Genomic DNA, 21504 nt, shown 5'->3' with positions numbered 1-21504 from the left:
TTATTTTCAGGTGACAGTTGAACAAGAATGTGCTTACGTGTTTATTAGGGAATAATTCAGCAGAAGTTTTCAATTCTGAAAGAGTTGTGGAAAGACACCCCAGTAAATACTGGGTATCTGTGTACATTTAGAAAGGGAATCTTATCCAAAATGCTTATCAGTAGCACTCCTGTTTATAGATTTGTTTGCTTTCTTTTAATTAATCTAGTCATGTAGCACAGTTCTGGGTTTTAGTAGTTTTGGTGTCAAGATTTTCTCACCCCAGCAAGGAGTCTAGAGAACAGTATTTGTTAAATAGTTTTGCTGCTGTTTATATACATTCTTTTTTTTTTTTTTTAACCTCATTATTCATCAAGAAGTGGTAAGGATTATAGATGAGCTGATTTAGAATGGACTGCCTCAGGAGAGGAGAGTTCCCTGTTACTAGTTAGGGATATAACTCACTGTTGTAGATGGTTCAAACACTAGGTGTGAATTACCTTCATCAACACTTTGAGTTCCTTTCAGCTTAGTAATTCTGTCATAATTGTAGAATCCTGGAATTTAATTATTCCTTACATTAGTCTATTCCATATTGACATTCCCTAGTTGTCCCAAAAATGTTCTTTTCAAATGGTTTTCCTTACTAGGATGTCATTCAAAACATCTGCTGCTTATTTTTTTACTTTTTAAATGTTCCTTTAAAATTGATTTCTAATTGAAAAGACCATAAATACAAAAGAATATATACAGCCTAGTCTATCATATTGTTAGAAGTGAGAGTTCTGTGTCTCACTTTTTTAAAAAGCTGGAAAATAATATTTTGTATTTATAAATGGTGAATGGTGTTTCACAGATTCTCACAATATCTGTGTTCCTTTTAAAGGGAAAAAAATGCCCACAAATTCCATGTTGATTTAAATTATATTCACTATAAAATTACTTAAATGTTTCAACATAAAACCAGCTATAAACGTCTATGCTCATATACAACTATACAACCAAATCAAGAAAACTACGAAACCTTTGAGACTCAAGTTAAAATTAATTTGACAGGTAAATTGTTTGTTGAAATAAAATTACTGTTGATAAACTGCTGGATGGCCCAAGTTTTTTTAAATTGAATGGTACTATGCTACTAAGTGCCATGTGGCAACTTGTTTTCCCACTGACTTTTTAGATCTCAACTATTGCAAACCTTTATTCCTATAGTGCATCATGATTTGGTTTGATCAGAATTTATCATTGATGTATTCTCTTTCACTTGTTTTCCTCATTAGCTTAGTACAGTTAATGTTGCTTAATGCCAGTTTTAGCCATTTCACAAAGTAAGACCTGAAATAAAACTTTGGTTCTTAATTATAAATTCATTGAGATTATCCCAGAGTGTTTGTGTTTTCTTAGGTTGTCATCAGATTTTAAAATACTTTTAAATCCCATGGTCTGTTTAGACCAGATCATTTGGCTCCCCTACCCCACTCCCATTGAGTATGATTAGACTCCAGTTTGAGATGCATCACACCATGTAGTTTTAATATAAAAGTTGTATACTGAAGAGTCATGCTTTTCCAACCTCCCATTTGGACTTGATTCTACTTTTGTATTTTTTTATTTAGCTCAGTTTGTCATTGCATTTCTTTCTGTTGTTGTTTGTTTTAATCTTAGCCTTTCTCCCTTATGGCTTTCCCCTTCTGTTTTAAGTAGTCACGATTGTCTTAAATCCTGTTGAAGAAACCATAAATTTCTCTAAAGTTTATTCTAATTCTGATAATAGTTATCCTACAGAGAATAGTCTACAGAGAAATGTTCTTTTTTTTTTCTTAAGCTGCATTATATTTTTCCTAATTACTGTGGTATATAGGCTTTTAGTTTTTACTTCTGAATGAATAGTAATCTAGCTAGATCTAGCCAGATACGGTATTCACCAGTAGAGAAAGTATATGAGTTATCCTTGGCCTCATTTGGGTGCTGGTAGAATCTCTTTCTGAGATCCACAGGGAGGGTGGATTATTGTGCATAGCTTCTAAGCCAGTTTCTAACATGTAGATTCTAGAGGGTAGAACACATTATTTTTCTAGTTTGCATCTTTTGGACTGAACTAGAATCTTCTGATCCTGTGGGTGTACAGAGAAAGATTTTATGAGTGGCTTTATTTGTTTATTTATTTAGTGGGAGCTCTTCCTCCCAGAATGGAGCACACATTGCATGCTCATCTGGCCTCTTCTTTCCTCACTTTCCCTACTCCCGTAATCTGACATACTATTCACTGGGAGTTGTAGCCTTAAAAAGTACTAGAAGGTTGGCACACAGTCCAGAAAGAACATAGATGGGTAGTTGAGTACTTTGGAAAGGTGTACCTGTGTTGTAGAAAGTTGTTGACTTAACATACTGTGCCGTGGTGCTGATCGTGGTGGACATTTGGATTTTCTTATTTTCTAGGCCAGGAGAATTAGTATACTTTTTCTGTAAAGGGTCAAATGGTAAATATTTTCAGCTTTACAGACTATATGGTCTCTTTACAACTATTCGACTCTGCCTCTGATCTTGTAATGCTAAATCAGCCATAGACTCAGATGAGTAGTCTTGCCAGAGTTATGGACAGAAGTTGAACAAAGTTCCAAGTTAACTTTATTTACAAAACCAGGCAGCAGCTGGATTTGGCTCACATGCCAGAGTTTGCTTATCCCTGTTCTAAGCTCTAAGCAGTCAGGTTTGTTGTTTTGGACTTTTTTTCCAAACTGTTTTTAGGTCATCACTCAGTGCATTTCTCAATCCAGGTTCTGGCATTTGATTTAAAAGTTGGTCTTATTTGCAGTGGTGAAATGGGTTCATGTTGAATTTTAGAGGTATTTTAGTGAGAAGCTATTTTAGAATTATTGAATCATTAAATCAGTTACTAAAGTCCACTAACATCATATATTTTATATGGTAGTTTAGTTTTTCCATTTAATCTTGGAAATTTGACAGACTTGAAAATATTAATGCTTCGGGGGGAGATAAAATGCCAAGCAGAGTATTTTCTACATATTAGATTTTATACATAATTGGCATTAATTTTTTGATTAACACATTTAATAACATTAATATTGCTTTTAATCTAATAACAATGACATATAATTGGCATAATTTTCCAGTCAGTGTACAAGCATTGATTTGATACCTCTCTGATTCTTGAGTAGTAATAATAGATTTTTTTTTAGATATTTCACTGTTGTTTGATACTGGATCATGTAATTGGCTAATTATGTGGTTCAGAGTTAGTATTTCTAAGCAGGAACCCAACCATGGGCCTAGTAGCGTCTGTGCTATTTGTAGTCTCTGAGGCATAAGGAGAGGAAGAGGAAATGACAGTAAAAAGAAATACGTAGGGGCGCCTGCGTGGCTCAGTCAGTTAAGCATCAGCCTTTGGCTCAGGTCATGATCCCAGAGTCCTGGGATTGAGTCCCACATCGGGCTCCCCGCTCAGTGGGGAGTCTTTTTCTCCCTCTTCCCCTTACCCTGCTCGTGCTCTCTCTCTCTTGCTCGCTCTCTCAAATAAAAAATCTTAAAAAAGAAAAAAAAGAAATGTGTGTGTGTGGTACGAAACCCTTTCATAGTGGTTGCATTTAACAAACATTTATTAATCATTTTCTGCATATTAGGCACTAGAGATAACAATATTACTTTTCGTTTCACTTATTTGCGGAACATAAGGAATAACATGGAGGACATTAGGAGAAGGAAGGGAAAAATGGCGGAGGGGGAATTGGAGGGAGAGATGAACCATGAGAGACTATGGACTCTGAGAAACAAACAGAGTTTTAGAGGGGAGGGGGGAGGGGGAATTGGTTAGCCCGGTGATGGGTATTAAGGAGGGCATGTACTGCATGGAGCACGAGGTGTTATACGAAAACAATGGATCATGGATCACCACATCAAAAACCAATGATGTATGGTGACTAACATAACATAATAAAATTAAAAACAAAAAAAACAATATTACTTTTTAAAAAAGACTGTCTCTAGAGATTTACAGTATACTGTGAGAGACCAAGGTGAATTATTTTTGCAGTCTGATAAATAATATAAAACAAATCTAGACCAGGTATATTGTTTCTTTGGTAATACTTCATGTATCTTTAAAACACTTTTAATATGGGGCGCCTAGGTGGCTCAGCTGGTTAAGCGTCTGCCTTCAACTCAGGTCATGATCCCAGGGTCCTGGGATCAAGCCCCGCATCGGGCTTCTCCCTCTCCCTCTGCCCCTGCTTGTGTTCCCTCTCTCGCTGTGTCTCTCTCTGTCAAATAAATAAATAGAATCTTTGAAAAAAAAAAAAAAAACAGATTTGGGGCACCTGGGTGGCTCAGTTGATAAGCGTCTGCCTTGGGCTCAGGTCATGATCCCAGGGTCCTGGCATCGAGCCCCGCATTGGGCTCCCTGCTGGAAGCCTGCTTCTTCCTCTTCCACTCCCCCTGCTTGTGTTCCCTCTCTCGCTGTGTCTCTTTCTGTCAAATAAATAAATAAAATCTTAAAAAAAAAAAAACTTTCAATATAACTGCAATACCATTATTATCTTTGTATATATATGTTTTTAAAGCAATACTTTGTTAATATCATTAACTATCCAGTGTTCAAATGTCTCCATTTATCTCATAAATTTTCTTTTATATAAGTTGGTTCAAATCAGGATCCACACAGGTCCACAAATTGGATTTGATTGATATCTTTTGAGTATTCTCTAATCTATAGGTCTACTGTTCCTTTTTCCCCTCCACGTTGCCATTATTTGTTGAGGAAACTAAGTCCTTTTGTCCTGTAAAATTTTCACATTCTGGATTTTGCTGATTGTAACTCCCTGGTATCATTTAATAGGTTCTTTTATCCCTGTATTTCCTGAAACTGGTGGTTAATTCTAGATACTCAAATTCAAACTCAGTTGGGGAGTGAGAGGGGCACCTACCTGTTGATACTGTAGACTTTCTTTGGTATTATGTGAGGAGTTAGGTGATGTCTGGCTGTCTCTCTGTTGTTTTCTACTTTAAAATGTTGATGCTTTTTACTTGTTTACTTATTGCATACTGCAGAACAGTGTTATCCAGTATAACTTTCTGTGATGGAAATGTTCTTTATAAGGCCACTGACCACAAATGGTTATTGAGCACTGGGGAACTGAATTTTTTATTTTAGTTTAAATAGCCACAGGTGTCCAGTGGCTGCCATATTGGGAAGTGCAGCTATAGGATATTCATAGCAGTATTAAATAACAAAAGGTGGTAAGAGATATCTGTTTATTCCTGAGTTTACCTTAAATTCCTATACTGTTTCATCTGTAAATATGATATCAGCTTTTGTGTGTATTTGATACATTTGTTATAATTACATGTCCATAATTTTTCTTAATGGGACAGCGATCTAGGGCAGCCCTGCAGAGGTACCTGTTCTACTGTAATCGCTATATGAACCACATGCAGAGTCTACGCTTTGAGCACAAACTCTATGCTCAGGTGAAGCAGAAAATGGAGGAGATGCAACAGCACAACATGTCCTGGATTGAGGTGCAGTTCCTGAAGAAAGCAGTTGATGTCCTCTGCCAGTGTCGTGCCACACTCATGTACACTTATGTCTTCGCTTTCTACCTCAAAAAGAATAACCAGTCCATTATCTTTGAGGTAGGAATAGTTACTGAGTGGGGGAAAATATCCCTGTGTCATAGGTCTACTTGGTCTTTCATAGATAAGATACATAGAGTTTTAAAGGTTCCTATTTGCTCAGAATTTAGATTTCTTGTCCTAAACTACATTCAAGTTGATGTGGTTTAGCCAGCTAGTGATTAAGTGTGCAGGCTCTGGAGTCAGCCCTGAATTTGAAACTTAATCACTTTTTAGCTCTGTTGACTTGCAGCAGATTACTTAATGTTATCTATATCTTTATTTTAAAATGGAGTAAATACTTCTCAAGGACGTTAACAAGGTTTAAGTGAGACAATACATGTATATTGCTTATATAGCACCTGGCACATCATAAGTTCTCAGTAAAAGCCTTTATTCAGGCAAAACTAATATATGGTATTAGAAGTTAATATGGTGGTTACCTTCAGTGGAAGAGTAATGACTAACGGGGGCTTTTAGCAGTAAAGGTTTTTCAAGTAGGCATGCTCATTTAAAATTGATGCATAGGGGCGCCTGGGTGGCTCAGTTGGTTAAGCATCTGCCTTTGGCTCAGGTCATGTTCCCAGGGTCCTGGGATCGAACCCTGCGTCGAGCTCCCTGCTCAGTGGGGAGCCTGATTCTAACTCTCCTTCTGTCGCTCCCCCTGTTTGTGCTCCCTCACTCTCTCTTGCTCACTCTCAAATAAATAAATAAAGTCTTTAAAAAAAATTAAAATTAATGTATAATAAAAAAGAATGAGATCTTGCCATTTGCAGCAACATGGATGGACCTAGAGAGTGTAATTCTAATAAGTAAATTGATTTCACTCATGTGGAATTTATAAAACAAAACAAATGATCAAACAAAGAAAGAAGGAGGAAAAAAAAGCATTCTTAAATACAGAGAACAAACTGGTGGTTGCCAGAGGAGAGGTGGGTGGATGGATGGTTGAGATAGATGGATGGGGATTAAGAGGTATAAACTTCCACTCACAAAATAAATTAATCACAGAAATGAAAAGTATAGCATTGGGAATTTAGTCAATAAGATGGCATTAACGTTTTTTGGTGACAGATGGTGACTACACTTACCGTGATGAGCACTGAGTAAAGAATTGTTGAATCACTATATTGTACACCTGAAACTAACGTAAACTGCATATTAAAAATTGATGCATAAAACACTGATGTCCATAGATGACTAGACAATAACCCTGACTAGCAGATGGGAATTAAATGGGTAAATGTACAGAACTAGCCATAGTAGTAAAGGATAACAATTTTAATCTTACATGCATTGTTCTCTTAGAAGAAGTAGGTGCAGCCAGCTGTAAACAGGAATGGGTTTATATTTTTTCCTCAAGTTTCCCCTCTCTTTGTGTTTCAGCAGATAGCAGTTTGCAGAACTAGAATATTCCAAAAAGACTTTTCCTAATCACTTTCAGGACTTTTTCTTGATATTCTTCCAGTGGTAATGGGTAAATCTTTCGTTCTTTTAACATAAAAAATTATCCTGGAAAAAAGAGAACAAGTTGTTAGAGGTGAAAGCGATTAAAGAGCTTACAGGTGCAGAAACCACCTGTGAAAATTACACAGTCAGTGTTGAGAGCAGTCTATAGGCAAAGAAGCAGATGGTGTATCTTTTAGCTTTCATCTAAGCTAATATTTACTATGTATTTTTCCTCATTTCTTGCAGAATAACCAAGCAGATCTAGAGAATGCCACAGAGGTGCTTTCGGGCTACCTTGAACGAGATATTTCCCAAGATTCTCTGCAGGATATAAAGCAAAAAGTACAAGATAAGTACAGGTGAGATTTCTTTACCAGTTGTGGAGCAAAAGTTTCTGACCCTATGCCTTAGTGGCGAAGTTAGATGATTGTAAAACTTGGATTTAGCATATTCAGTAACTGTGTTGCTACCATGTTTCCCACAGATTGCTTCTGTCTTTTGGGCAACGAATTGCAGATAGTAGTGCTAGTCAAGCATTTATCCCATTGGCAGGTTCTGCATCTTCCACTCAGCTTTATCTACTTAGTTGCCACATTGTGAGGAAGAAAGAACCTAAGAAAGGGCAAATGGTTATTATGAGGAGGGATGATACTAGGGTGCTGGTTGTAGCCTGGGGATTCTGGGGTTCATGGCTATCGACAAGTGAGCTAACCAAGCTTTTTTAGAGTTTTTATTAGATTTGTTTTTTCTAAGGAGAGGATTACTTTGTCCTAGGGGTAGAGGATACTTCAAAATGTGCTGCCTCTTAAGCTAAAGATGCAAAATGTTTGCTTTCTCAACATGGAGCTGCTGTTTTCCCCAAAGTTGTTTCCTGACATATATATACTAATATCTTTTTAATAGTAGTAGGAAAATTTGGGCATTTGGAAGACTTGGAGATTTAGTCCCAAGTAATGTTTTCACTTCCCTTAGTCAACTATAGTTACTACATTGTGTTTATAGTCACTTTCACAGTTAACAAAGATTTTATAGGTGGGAATCAGTAACCCTTGAAATTATTTTTCTGAAACTATTATCTGTAGAATGACAGAATTGAATCAAATGCTTTCTAAGGGACTTAGGAATTTCTTACAATTTATTACTCTAGAATTAATTCTCAAAACTGGGAATCACAACTTTTGAAGAATACCTTTTAAAATCGGAAAACGGTTTGTTTTTAGCTGTGTACATCTAGACCTGAAATGTGCCTGTTAAAAAAAAAAACAAATGCTTCTTCCAGGTCTGGATAAACTGTACGAGTGCCTTTAAAATTAAGTAAATGCCCCTTTTTTTATTATTGGAGGCTGACAAGTGTTTTTTTTTTTCTTTGATTGCAGATACTGTGAGAGTCGACGAAGGGTTTTGTTACAGCATGTGCATGAAGGCTATGAAAAAGATCTGTGGGAGTACATTGAGGACTGAGAATGGCCCTGCATAAAATGAACTCTGAAAACTTTACCATCTAGAGTGCTCATGCAATTAAAACAAAACAAAACAAAACAAACACAAACAAGGAGGCACTAAGCCTGTTCTGACACCTCTGGTCTGTAGTACCAGAATTCTGTTTTGTTAACGGAAAGTTTAAGTAAATTATATTGTAATAAAAAAAGGTAGATAAACCATTGTACAACAGTATTCTAGGCCGCCAACAAAAGTGTGACAGACACACTAAAAGCCCTCCAACTTTAACTTGTAACGTAGCTTCATTCTCAAAGCTGACTCCTTTTTTTCTTTTTCTTTTTCCTGAGTATAGTACAGTTAAAATTTAAAACTGCTCCTTGACACTGCTTTTCATGTCCAAACCAGCCATTTTGTTGTACTTTGGTAAAGAACTTCTTCCCCTTCCTCCCCTACACATACAGATACCCACACACACAGACTGACTCTCTTTCTCTCATACCCCAAGGTCATGAGTGAATTAGTGAATTAGTTCCTTGTAAAGAAAATTCTTGGGGCGGGGAAAGGGGTAGGCAGCAAGAGGAATTAAACAAAAAAACAAAAAACTTTGTATATGACTTTTAAAACAAGAAGACAACACAGTATTTTTCAAAATTGTATATAGCGCATATGCATGGACAAAGCAAGCGTGGCACGTGTTTGCATAATGTTTAATTACAAAAAATATTTATTCTTTAAAAATCTTCAAGATTATGTCTATTTGCTGTGCATTTTCTTTCAGTTTGCTTTATCTTTCCAGGGTTGAGGGTTGGGATAAAGGTGTGTTGGTTTAGCACCTCTGGAAGACCTAACTAGAGCTCTGTGATTTTCCTTTCCTGAGATTACTTTGCCCTTTCTCGTTTTGATATGTCCGTTGCTGGCCATGGGCCTCACGCCTTGAATTCCAGCTCTTGATCAGGGACGGGGAGGTCAAGCTCTGACTAAATGCCATGGCCTGATAAGGGCCGCAAGAGGGAGCTTTTTGCTGTCGTTCAAGAATGACCCAGTCCCCAACCTCCCCCCCTCCCATGGCCTCATTCATCTACCTAAGCCTTTGTGCACCCGTGTCATGCACATACCTGAAGGCTTCCTATGCTCCCTGTCACATCCAGAGGAGACATTTCAACTTTTTTCTTTTTTTTTTTCCCCCTTAATTGCTGCTTTTGAGCCTTTTAAGATTTTAGTTATGGCTCTTCTCTCACCCCTTCTTTACATTAGGGTGTCAAATAGAATGTTTTTGCTTTAAATATAAATATAAATAAATAGCCATTCACTTAGTTTCAGATTGTGAATTTAAAATGGCAGATACTGAAATTGCTTGTGTGTGTTGCTGTGGGTTCAGTTTGAAGGCAAACACCCCTAGAACATAATATTCCCATCTAGTGCATTTAAATAGAAATCACTGAGTTTGCTTCTTTTCTATTGTCAGCAGATAGGAGAATTAATAATGCATTTTAGCTGTGATGTCCATTTTTATGAAATTTCTACTAAGAGCTATGTTAAAAGTAAAGGATGGTGGTGGTTTTATTAACTATATACCTGTTTAGGCCATTCTGGCTGTGGTATTTTTCAACAGGTCAGCATCCCTAAATCTGTCAGTTTTATACAGGAGTGCATAGTGAGCTAGGCAACTAGATCAAGAGGTCTTAATATTAAGTACCAGTTTTCGTGACCTCTTTGTCTTCCTTTAAATGTCTTGCGCCTAGGGAGTGTTTACCATTTGTGAGGCAGCTTTGTCTGCTCTTGCATTGTACATCTTATTACTCCATTGGGAAGTAGGTTCACTTTCCTCTGGCCTTTTGCCTAAGTTAGGCTTTGCTGAATCAACCCTACTTTTCCTTTTAGAAAAAGGTTGTTACATGAGATGTACTTGCAACTGTTCTTTTCCCATCAAAAATCAGTGAATGTTTGCTGAGTATATTATGCTGCTTCCTTAAACCACTTGTCGCTTTAGGATCAACTTCACCCATACCTTTTATCCTCTCCTCCCTTGCCACCTCAGGTGCAAATCTGAACTCAGTGTCTGCTTCTTCCATAGTCTCTTCTCCTCCCCTCTCCCCCGTCATTCATTTGACTTTATTTTAAATGACTGCATCAATCTTAAAAGACATTTATCAAAACTAAGGAGATTTTTTTTTTTTTTTTTTAACAGAAAGCTTGAATGAGTTCCTTTCCTTGGTAACTTTGAAAAGCAGCCAGAGTTGCTATCTAGATATATGTGGCTCCCTTAAAATGTTTTGTGTATGTGTGGTGTTTTTAAAAATCTTAACCAGTTAACTGCAGTATCTAGGTTTCAGTGTCATGAATCCTCTTTACATGCTGCCCTTGCAACAAGTATCCAAAAACAGTGTGTGCACTTCATAATATCAGCCCCCACCCATGGAGGAACAGTGCTTTTTAGAGATGGTTTTTAGTTTCAGTGTTGGCATATTACCTAAGGGTATTGCAGGTGTGGGTGCATTCCCTAATTCGTATGGATCAAGGTGAACTGGCCTTTTCTGAACTTCCAAGCTTTTAACAGCTATCTCCATATTTGATGGAATTCCCTGAGTTAATTGCTTTCATTGTTAGTAGCTTCAGTGACCCCAGCTGCGATAGGCAAGCCATATTGTATGACAGCTTCCCTATTTCACCTACCTAAGTCTTTTTGTCAGAGGGCTCTATTCACGGTAAGCACCAGGGTCTCCTTGTCTTCTTGAGGGCAGTTACATTGTCTTTTGAAAGTGCATGCTTCATTTGAACAATTCATTCAGCAGTAGATGGACTTTAAATGATTTTCAATAAAATTTTGATCCAAAGCTCAGGATACACACAGTGGTAAAATTGAGTAGCATATAATATCATCAAACTCTAAATTCTGTGTAATTTGCTGCGACCCAGATTGTATGTGTTTTATGTGTGTTTAAATAAATATATTAAATACACATGTGTATACATACACACATATATAACAGATCCAAGACTGACTGACTTGATTTGAAATGGTTGAATCTGCAGTGTAAAATGTGGTTCAGCCATGATTAGGAACTGAAATTTAGTACAAGAGAGAAAAGGACTTGATGTAACAAAATCTTTTAGCTACAAATCCCGGTATAGAGCACTTGGGGGATGGGAGGGGGCGGGTTGGTGAGACAATCAGATCGGTAAATTGATTAAATGCTCCTAACCCTGTAATTTTGTGCATAGAGCACCCTGTGGTGTGGAAATAACTGTTCTTAGATTTTCATTGTAACTGGACTGTTCAGGTTGCCCAGAGGGAAAGAACATTCCTAATTCTAATAAAATAAACTTTTATTTTGTTATTCCATTAGTTACTTATGTTTATTTTTATAGTTTTAAAAAAAGATATATTGGTGGCCCAAGTCACCTATATTATGTGCCTTATTCACTGTTCCTACTTAATATAAAATGATGAGATTTGGTTCAGTTTCTTTGCAGGGAACTGTGAATGAGACCATCCCCAACAATTAACTTGGTTAATGAAGCCTTCGGAGCATTTTCTGAAAGCTTTCCAATTTCTGTCTTGAACATTGAATTTAAATTGCTCTTTGGGTTGTAACAGTGATATTAGATGCTCAGATTTTTGTCAATTTTTTAAACAAAATATTTTAAAAGTCATTTAAACTCCCTCACATTGCTTCCATTTAGCTCACTCTTAAAAGCTACTAAGTATCTCCTGTAGGGGTGGAGGGAGAGTTTTTTCTTAGAGAAGGTCCCCATAAGTTGGGAGATCCCCATCATTGATATTCTAGCCAAATCCAGATTTGAAGACAATTTAATTTGGTTTTATTTGGATCTATACTTACGAGAGTTCATGTATCACTTTTATCTTCAAAGCACTTTAATTTCTATTACCGTCTGTGAGAAGAAAATAAGGCTCAGTGAGGTTAAGTAACTTGCCCAAGATTTCAGTTTCTTCTATCTGGGACTCAATCAACATTGTACTACCTCTTTGTATATTAATTTAGTCTCAGAATGACCTAGCATTCAGTACCTGGAAAGGGCACTCTTAACTACAGCATTGTACTTTGAAACCACATAAAAGACTATATAAATGCCTGTCACTGCTACTGTTTGAGGAAGGTTAATGTACTATCTCTGATCTTTAATTTGTTGATGCAGTTTCAACAAATGTGGCTCTTTGTTTTGCCCAATCAAATGAAACCAGCTATGAGAGAAGAATAGCCCTTCCCACCTTGCTGATTAGGACAGTACTCATGGGAAGACTATCACATGTGATAGTTGAGAGTAAAGGGTTCAGCATTATTTGACTTGGTAATAGTGGCCAAGCAATTTGCAGTTAATTGGTCTAGTTATTTGTTCAAGTGAATTTTTAATATAAAGAATTTTGGATAGCTTACTAGAACTTGTTACAGAATTTGTTTTGTAAGTGATAACTGAAAATGTACAAACAACTGAAATCTACTTGTTCTCAGCATTTCTTGGAACTGGATGGCATATGGGGCTTTAAAAAGATAAGTAGTGAGCATTATGGGGAAATCTTCGCTCCTTCAGGAACAGGAAAAAGTGTGGGCCCCTCAGATTTTGTCAGGTTTCTTTGGGGATAAAGTTGGTGTATTTCTGGTTCATTTTAAGGAATTTGCTGCTTAATCTCCCAAGATGAAATCGCTAACCTGGAAATGCTCAACTTGGAAATAAATAGTGCCTATTGTAGGAGTAAACAGACAACTTCTGAGTTTTAATTTTTTGCTTATTGTGGAATTAAATCAGTGTTTAAGGCAACTGTTGGTCTTTTCTCTAGGCAGCAGGTTGGGAAAAATACTATGAGTTTTTTTTGAAAAGCAGTTTTCAGACTATGATTAAACCACTTGTTTAGGGCCATTTTCAGAGTAGGAGCCAATTAGTATATAAATCAATCACACATTGATATGTAGCAGCTCTGACAATACCAAAAGCACAACTTTATTACAGTAATCAAGGGGTGTCAAGTAAGACAGGAATCTCAAAATCATATCTACAAGAGTCAGGTAAATATTTTAATAGACTACTGTGGGCTAAGTGGGCTCTGAGAGGAGCATGGGAAATAAACAGTACGTGAAATCCCAATTTTGAGATGTTGGTAATTCACAATATTCTTAAATGTAGGTCAAAAAAAATTACACTTGGGCCATACTGTTTTTCAGTTTGTGTTAATCTTGGGTTTGCTACTGAATGCCACTGTCCATCTGACACTGGAATCACTAAGCAGAGTAAAAACTAATGCCTACGTTGCACCCCATAGAGATTATGATTTAATCACTTTGGTTGTGTGCTGGGCATCAGTAATTGTTAAAGTCCTATCCTTACCCCCATCCCTGATGATTATGCAACACAGTCTGAGACATGCAGACAAGGTTGGGACAGTTGATCTAGACGTGTATAGTTTCAAGGAGGGAGTACAGGTGAGCACTGTAGGTCATGAAGGACAACGGACCTGTGGCAAATTCACAAGCTCAGGAAAGGACTATACTGTAGGCCCTAGCTGAGTGGGGTTTGTGGATTGGTGTCTTCTAAGGGTCTAGTGCAAAGTACCCAATTTGTTTTTTGTCAGTTTTCTGGTATGTGGTACACCTTGGAGAAAATAATTCATTTTACAAAACCAAAAGAACAGTAGAACTGGTGAGCAGAGTAGAATGTTCCCATCAGTTGGCAATATATTCTCTTCCCAAGGGGGAGGAATCTGTCTGGGGAGTAAGTTAGTGTAGAGTCTGAGCAAAGGTAGTTGAATGGTTATTAGCAAAGCTGTCATTAAGCTATTTGTGCCAAGTCAATGTACTTAATCACTGAGAGTTAAGTTCAGAGCACTTGAGAGTCTCCAGTTTCTCACTGTTGTTTTCATTCTTGTGTGTTAAAACAGTGGATTTTCCTGTTTTTATTCCCAGTGTGGTGTAGTGGGAAAAAATCTCAATATTAGCCATAGTTTTTTATGGGCTTTTCTTTTGTAAAATGGGGATACTAATAGGAGCTCTAACTTGCTGAGTGCTTCTTGCCAGATGCCTTATATTATCTGTATCTTATAAGCAGCCCTAAAAGTAAACATTGCTGTTCTATTTTATAAATGAGAAAACAGGTTCATGGACGATTAACTCACTCAAAAATTAGAGTTTGTGGCAGGGTCATGCTTGTCTAATTCCATGTGTTCATTCCATCATGCTCTATTGTCTGTTTTATGGGGATATTGTGAGAATCAAAGAAAATTAGTTGGAAAACAAAGCCTAGTTACAAATAATAAGCATACTAGTACTAATTTAGACAAAAAAAAGATCCAGAGCTGTCTCATAGACTCCCAAAGGCAGGATGAGATTGGACCCAGGAACTAAACTGGCATTGTGTATCATCTGTAAATCCACATCATTCTAACAGCTTCTGCTTTTCTTGTCAGCTACCCTGTAGCCCCCGGTGTTACATATTAACTGTGCCAGACAAGTGAGAGAACCACACAGCGGTGGGCCAGGATCATCTGTACAAATGTGGCTTCTGAGAGCTTACCCCTATGGGTTGGGAGGCAGGTCTTGGGAGGTCATGGTTTGCTAGCTGCATGTCACAAAAGTTGTCTTCGACAAAACCAAAATGACCTGAAAATTTTTTAAAAATAAATGTAAAGAATTAGTATATAATAGGCAATTTTGGTTAACTTATTTCGTGTTTACGAACTGCTTCAGGTCCGTATTTTTTAAACTCACAATCCTGGCTGGCTCAGTTGGAAGAGCGTGTGACTCTTGATCTCGGGGTTGTGAGTGTGAGCCCCACATTGGGTGTAGAGCGTACATTAAAAATAAAAAATAAAAATCCTATGAAAGAATTACCATACCCATTTTATAAGTAAGAAAATAGAAGCTCAAAAAAGGTGGGTAATTTTCCTGGGGTATTCCTTTTGTATGTGGCAGAATGAAAATTCAAACCTAGAATCCTTCAGTGATATCCATGGTATCAAGCACTGTTCACTGGAGGTACGGCAGTGAACAGAGTCTGCTGGTTTATCTGAAGCTATTAACCCTGATTCTACATAAAGACTCAATGGATTGTCCAAGGTCCCCCAGACAGTGGCAGAGCTGGAAGTACATTTTGACCATTACACTGTATTTCATCGCACTAGTTGCTTTAGACAGACCAAAAGTACCTGCTAAAATTACATTCACTGGCTAAGGGATTTCCAGCCTTAGATTGCCCTGGAGGCTCAATGACCAGTTCTTATTTTTGGCTCTCTAGTCAAAATGTTTCTTTTGTTGTTAACCTCAGATACTGTACTAAGAAGGACCCAAAGTATGCCTTTTTCTGCCTCACATTTGAGAACCACCCTAGTGTTTTAATGAGAGTTAAGAAACAAGCTTCATATTCTCAAACCCTTTTCAGAAGGCCAATCTTACCTATTGGGAGCTGGTTTCCTATGCACAGAGTAACATTTCTTGGCTTGGTGTCTTCTTTGGCACCTGTATAAAAGTTTGGTATTTGCTTTTCAAGCTCCCTGCTTTTTGCCATGGAGTATTCGAGTTACTTTCAGGTTAGGAGTTTTGAAGGTGATCATAGGAATATAAAATTAATTCTGTATAGTAGTTAATTCTCCAGAGAGTTCTCTAGGCTTTGTAGATTTTAGATTGCCTTCCGATGGCTAATGTTGGTTTCTGTATAAGAACAAAGCGGTGCCCTAGAAGCCACTGAAGTGTGCGTTAAATGGCTATTTCTTAGAATTGTGAATCTGGGGGTTGTACAGTGAGGATTCGGTTCTCTGGAATCAATGGGCCATGGTGGGATTCCTGGGGAGTAAACAAACAGCATAGGATTTCATCCTAAATTTTCTGAGGGACACAATCTAAAAACAGCACCTACTGAATTTTCCAGCTTACCCTTACAGGGAGGCTCCCTATGTGTACTCTCCCTCAGCAGGTCACATCATTTGCTCAGAGGGAGTACAGCATAAAATGATAGCCAGCATTTATGGAGCACCTCTTGTGGGCCTACTTGGGCAGTAGACATTCTGATGGAATGCTCTAAAATTGTAAGTTCTTGCATATGCTCTCAAGTCATTTATAACCTAATTGCTGGTCTTCCTGGTATGAACAAAGTTGTTTGCTCATTAATAAATTCCTACCATATAACCCTGCCTTGTGGTTCATTTCTACATAACTAGGGCAAATACTAAAGAGTTTTCTAATAAAGAAGAAAGCATAACCTGAGTGTCCCAACAGCTTTGGGGAAAGATGCCTGCTTTGGATAGGAAATGAGTCTGTATCCAAAAATCCTGCACCTGGTTTGGAGCATTGTAAAGGTCACGGCTGCAAATGTCAAAGAACGGGCTTAATGAAGAGTGATAGTGTTCTATATGCCTTTGAAGAATTTTTGCTTTTTTTTTTTTTTTTTACTAGCTTGCAATAGAGTAGGTTAATTATTGTACCATCTGTTCGTGTTAAAATCATATTAGTACAAGTCAGTGCCTTACGATGGTCAAATGGTTGCCCACTAACCAATGGAAATAAACTATTGTTTCAACAAAATTGCTTCATAGATTCTAAATGCTATTTCTTTGGGACACTCAATTGTGTGTCCTTTAAGATAAATTCTATAATCAAGGGCCTAGCCTGAACAGACACGGAGGAAGGAGAACAAATCGGATAGGTTAGTAAAGGTTTGGAGACAGATGCTCCTGGAATAGGAATCCTCCACTCACTTTTATTTTAAATTGATATATAGAAATCAATATTTCATAAAATGCGCACATCTTACATGCTAAGTTTGATGTTTTGACAATTGTATACACCTGTGTAATAACAACCCAGAAGAAGACAGAGAACATTACCATTAACCCAGAAAGTTCTCTTGTGCATCTTTCAAATAATCTCTGCTCCCATCCCTACTCCAATGACTATTTGCTATTTTCTATCATGAAAGATTTATTTTGCCTGCTTTTGGACTTTATAAAAATGGAATCATATAATATGTATGCTTTTGCATCTCGTTCTTCTTTCACTTAAAATGCTTTAAAGATTCAACAATATTGTATGTTTTGGTAAATTATTCTTTATTGCTAAGTAGTATTTCATTCTATAAATATACCACAATTTGTTTATCCATTCTCCTATTGATGGACTTTTAGGTTGTTTCCAGCTTGGGGCAATTATGAATAAGGCTGCTATGTATATTCTTATGTAAATTTTAAATTTTGTTTTGTGGATACATGTTTTCATTTATCTTGGATAAATGCCGAAGAGTAGAAAATTACTGAGTCATATGGTAAGTGTATGTTTAACTTTTCAAGAAACTGCCTTCCTGTTTTTCAAAGTGGTTTACCATTTTGTATTCCCATCAGTGATAGAGGTCTAGTAGCTCCATATCTTTGTCAGCATTTACTGTTGTTAACAAGTGTTTTTTTTATTAGCCATTTTGGTCGGTATGAAATAACTCTGTGATTTTAATTTACATTACATTTCCCTGATAATTAATGATGTTGAGCACTTTTCATATGCTTACCTTACATTTGTATATCTTTCATGAAGTGTCTTTCATGTCTTTTCCCATTGGATTGTCTTTTTGTGATGATTATTCTATGAATTATGGATACAAGTCCTTTAACGGATATATGTGCTGTGATTTTTGTTGTTTGCTTGTAGACAATGGGTTATCTATTCACTTATTGGGATATTTTGATGAGCAGGAATTTTTATTTTGATAAAGTCTATCTTATCAATTTTTTCTTTTATAGTTTTATGACCTCCAGGTCACAAAGAACATATTTTCTTCTAAAAGTTTTATGGTTTGGGGTTTTATGTTGAGGTGGGTCGCAGATGGTCTATGACCCATCTCAGTGGTTTTAAGCTTTACATCTTTGGTTTGGAGTTTTACATTTAGGTATATGATCCATCTCAAATTAATTTTTGTGTTCAAAATGAAGTTTATTTCAACATGGATATCCAGTTTCAGCAACATTTGTTTTAAAAAATTTTTCTTCACCAATTAGATTGACTTGGCAACTTGGTTGAAAATCAATTGACTGTGTGGTTATTTCTAGACTCTCTATTCTTTAATCTGAAGAAATTCTTTTAGCCTTTTTCTTGTAGTTTCTCTGGAGATGAATTATCTCAGCTTTTATCTGTCAGAGGATGTTTTTAATTTACTTTTATCTTTGAGTGGTATTTTAATTGGATATAGAATTCTATGTTGACCTTTTCTTTCTTCTTTCGGTACTTTAAAGAAGTCATTTATTTATCCTCAGGTCTCATTTGTTTCTGGTTGGAAGTCATCCTTCATTTTTATTTTTTTTACCTGTGCATAATGTAGGTTCACCCTCCCACCCCCCATGATTACATCTGCTCTTTATCTTTGATCTTCAGCAGATTGACTAGAGATGTTTTCCTTGTATGTAGTTTACCTAATCTCTCGGATCTGTGTTGATGTTTTTCACTAATATTGGATATTTCTTGTCCATTATCTCTTCAAATATTTCTCTTGTTCCATACTCTCTCACCTCTCTTCTCCTTCTGGGACTCCACCTTCACATATACTAGATGATTTGATATTATCCTACAGATCTCAGATGATTTTCCCCACATTCTTTTCTCTTGTTCTCAGTTTGGATACTTTCCGTTTAGCTGTCCTTAAGTTCCCTAAATGCTTTCCTGTTAACTCCATCTAATGAATTCTTTATTTCTGATATTGTATTTTTCTTTTTCTTTTTTAAATAAACTTTTTTTTTTTTTTAAAGTAAACTCTACATCCAGCGTGGGGCTTGAGCTCATGATCCTGAGATCAAGAGTCGCATGCTTCACTGACTGAGCCAGCCAGGTGCTCCTGATATTGTATTTTTCATTTCTAGCATTTCATTATGTTTGTATAGTTAACATGTGTCTGCTAAAATTTCCCATTTCTTCATGAATGTTGTCTACATTTCCACTAGATTTTTTAGCATTTTTATCATAGCTATTTCAAAAACCCTATCTATTGATTCCAGTGTTTGGCCTCCACCAGAATTTTTAGCATTTTAATCAGAGTTATTTTAAAGATCCTGATAATTCAGCATCTAGGTTGTCTCTAGTTCTTCTATTGAACCTTTCCTCTGTTACCATGGATCTCATTTTCTTACTTTTGCACATGCCTTTGATTTGATTGTATGCTGGACATTTTGCACAAAAAAACCAGGAGAAACCAAAGGAAATATTACTTACCTTCAAAATGGGGCATGCCCATTTTTCTTTCAACCAACTTGAGTAGTGGCTCAGTTAACCTAGGTCTGGGCTTTATTGTGGCTTTAGTTTAATTCAGTTCACCATTAGCTTTAAATTTTGAAGGCAGAATCAGCACTTTCCCTTCAGTAAGTCCTGAGTTTGGGACATTGGCAAGATTCCAGAGATCTGACTTAGCTTCACAGCCAAGTCATCAGTCAGTCTTTGGAAATGTGAGAGATCTCAATGGAGACAAAGTGATCTAGCTGCCAGGTTTTTTTTGGTCACTGGAATGGGGTATGGGGAGGTATTTCTCTCCGTTCCTGTATGTGCCCTACCCTAGTCTTTTGAGGAATAATGCCCACAGTGCTTTGGGGATGGATCTCTCAGCTCTCCTGCCCCACTGCTTAACCTTCAAGAGTGCTTCTGGTGGATTTCTCAGTGTTCCTCCTTTGTTCCCTCCTTTTTAAAGGGTATCTTGCACTTGGGAGAGGCTCCACTTACCTCAAAGGAAGGACTGATCTGTCTCAACTCTTCTATTATCTACCCCACTCCCACTTCTCATCTGTTATCTCCCCATACTTGGTTAAGATCCAAGACATAAGATTGGTGAATGGGCTCAGGCTTTCTCTGTGGATTTGGGTTCTCTCGATGCTAATGTCATGCCAGTCTCTATGGGCCTGTTAACATTTTGTTAAATTTCAACTGGTTTGTCTTTATTCCCCTATGGTGGATTCCTCTTCCCAGCATAGTTCAGCCAGAAATATGAGTAGCCATGGGTCTGTCTCTCCTCTGAAGTGCTAAGTCCTTCATTTATGAAGGTTCATTTATGTTTCTTTATGTCCTTATCTTTCTGATGGGTTTAAAAAGATTTTTTGATCTTTTAGCTAATCTGTCCTTTTCTTTGCTAGGATGGGAGCTATATCCTCTTGTGATTTTCAACATCCAAATCAGAAGTGAATTCCAGGAATGAGAATTTTCAAAGTGGTTTCATTTACATATTTTATTAACCAGTTTATAAAATTAAAAATAAATGGATAATAAAAAGTCAAATTTTATTCAGTGGTAAACAATGAAAAATAAGTCATCTTCCCATTCTATTTCGCATAGCCCTCTTTACTCCCTGTACAAACATCATTACCAGTTTCTTGCAATTTCTTCTCAAAATTTTATTTACAAAATGTGAATATCCTCCCCACCTTATTTTTTTTTAAGAAACAGAAGCATACTCTATTTTTTACACTTTACTTTTTTCCATATAATTATTTCACCATCTTGAAGTCTTTTATAGGCTATAATATATGTTAGTATGGATGTACTTTGGTTTATGTAAACAATCCCTGGTGATTCAAGTTGTTGCCAGTAGTTTTTCTCACAATGCAATGTATATTCCTTTGCCCACATTCACTGTTGAGTGTATCTGTGGTATCAGGAATGGGTATATTTAAAGTGCTTCATGAAGGCCACTGGAGCTTCACATTATTTTATAGTGTGTTTCCCTAGGTGTTTCCTGGCTCTTAGGAGTTGGTGGTATGAGTTTTGGGAGGACCAGTACCACACAAGAGGCATAAGGTGCTGTGCTAGAGAGTTGCCTAGCAGGTGATATCAGAACAAAGCTGGCTGGGTTAGACCCTATCAGTGTAGTAGCTGTCTTCCCTTCCTCTCTCCCTCCCTTCCTCTTTTCTTTCCTTTTCTTTTCTTTTTTGGGGGTGTAACTCTTTCTTTATACATATATTGGGGATGTTAAAAGTTACTGATGCCTGATTCCTCTCCTGCATCCTCAAGCCCTACCATGGGGGAGAAAAAGATGAATGTCATT

At 37.0% G+C, this 21504-nt stretch overlaps 1 protein-coding gene across 1 annotated transcript in view; it reads left to right on the top strand.

The window, feature by feature from the left end:
• ARIH1 (ariadne RBR E3 ubiquitin protein ligase 1) overlaps positions 1-11834 on the top strand; it is a 120990-nt gene extending 109156 nt beyond the window's left edge. The window contains exons 12-14 of the mRNA XM_036104739.2: positions 5368-5628; positions 7303-7415; positions 8433-11834. Coding sequence (XP_035960632.2) covers positions 5368-5628; positions 7303-7415; positions 8433-8517 — 459 coding nt within the window. The 3' untranslated portion in view covers positions 8518-11834. The remainder of the gene's footprint in view (positions 1-5367; positions 5629-7302; positions 7416-8432) is intronic.
• The last annotated feature ends 9670 nt before the right edge of the window (positions 11835-21504 follow it).

This window comes from Halichoerus grypus, chromosome 8 (assembly GCF_964656455.1).
Source record: "Halichoerus grypus chromosome 8, mHalGry1.hap1.1, whole genome shotgun sequence".
NCBI lineage: Eukaryota > Metazoa > Chordata > Mammalia > Carnivora > Phocidae > Halichoerus > Halichoerus grypus.
This window is presented reverse-complemented; position numbering and strand designations above follow the sequence as displayed.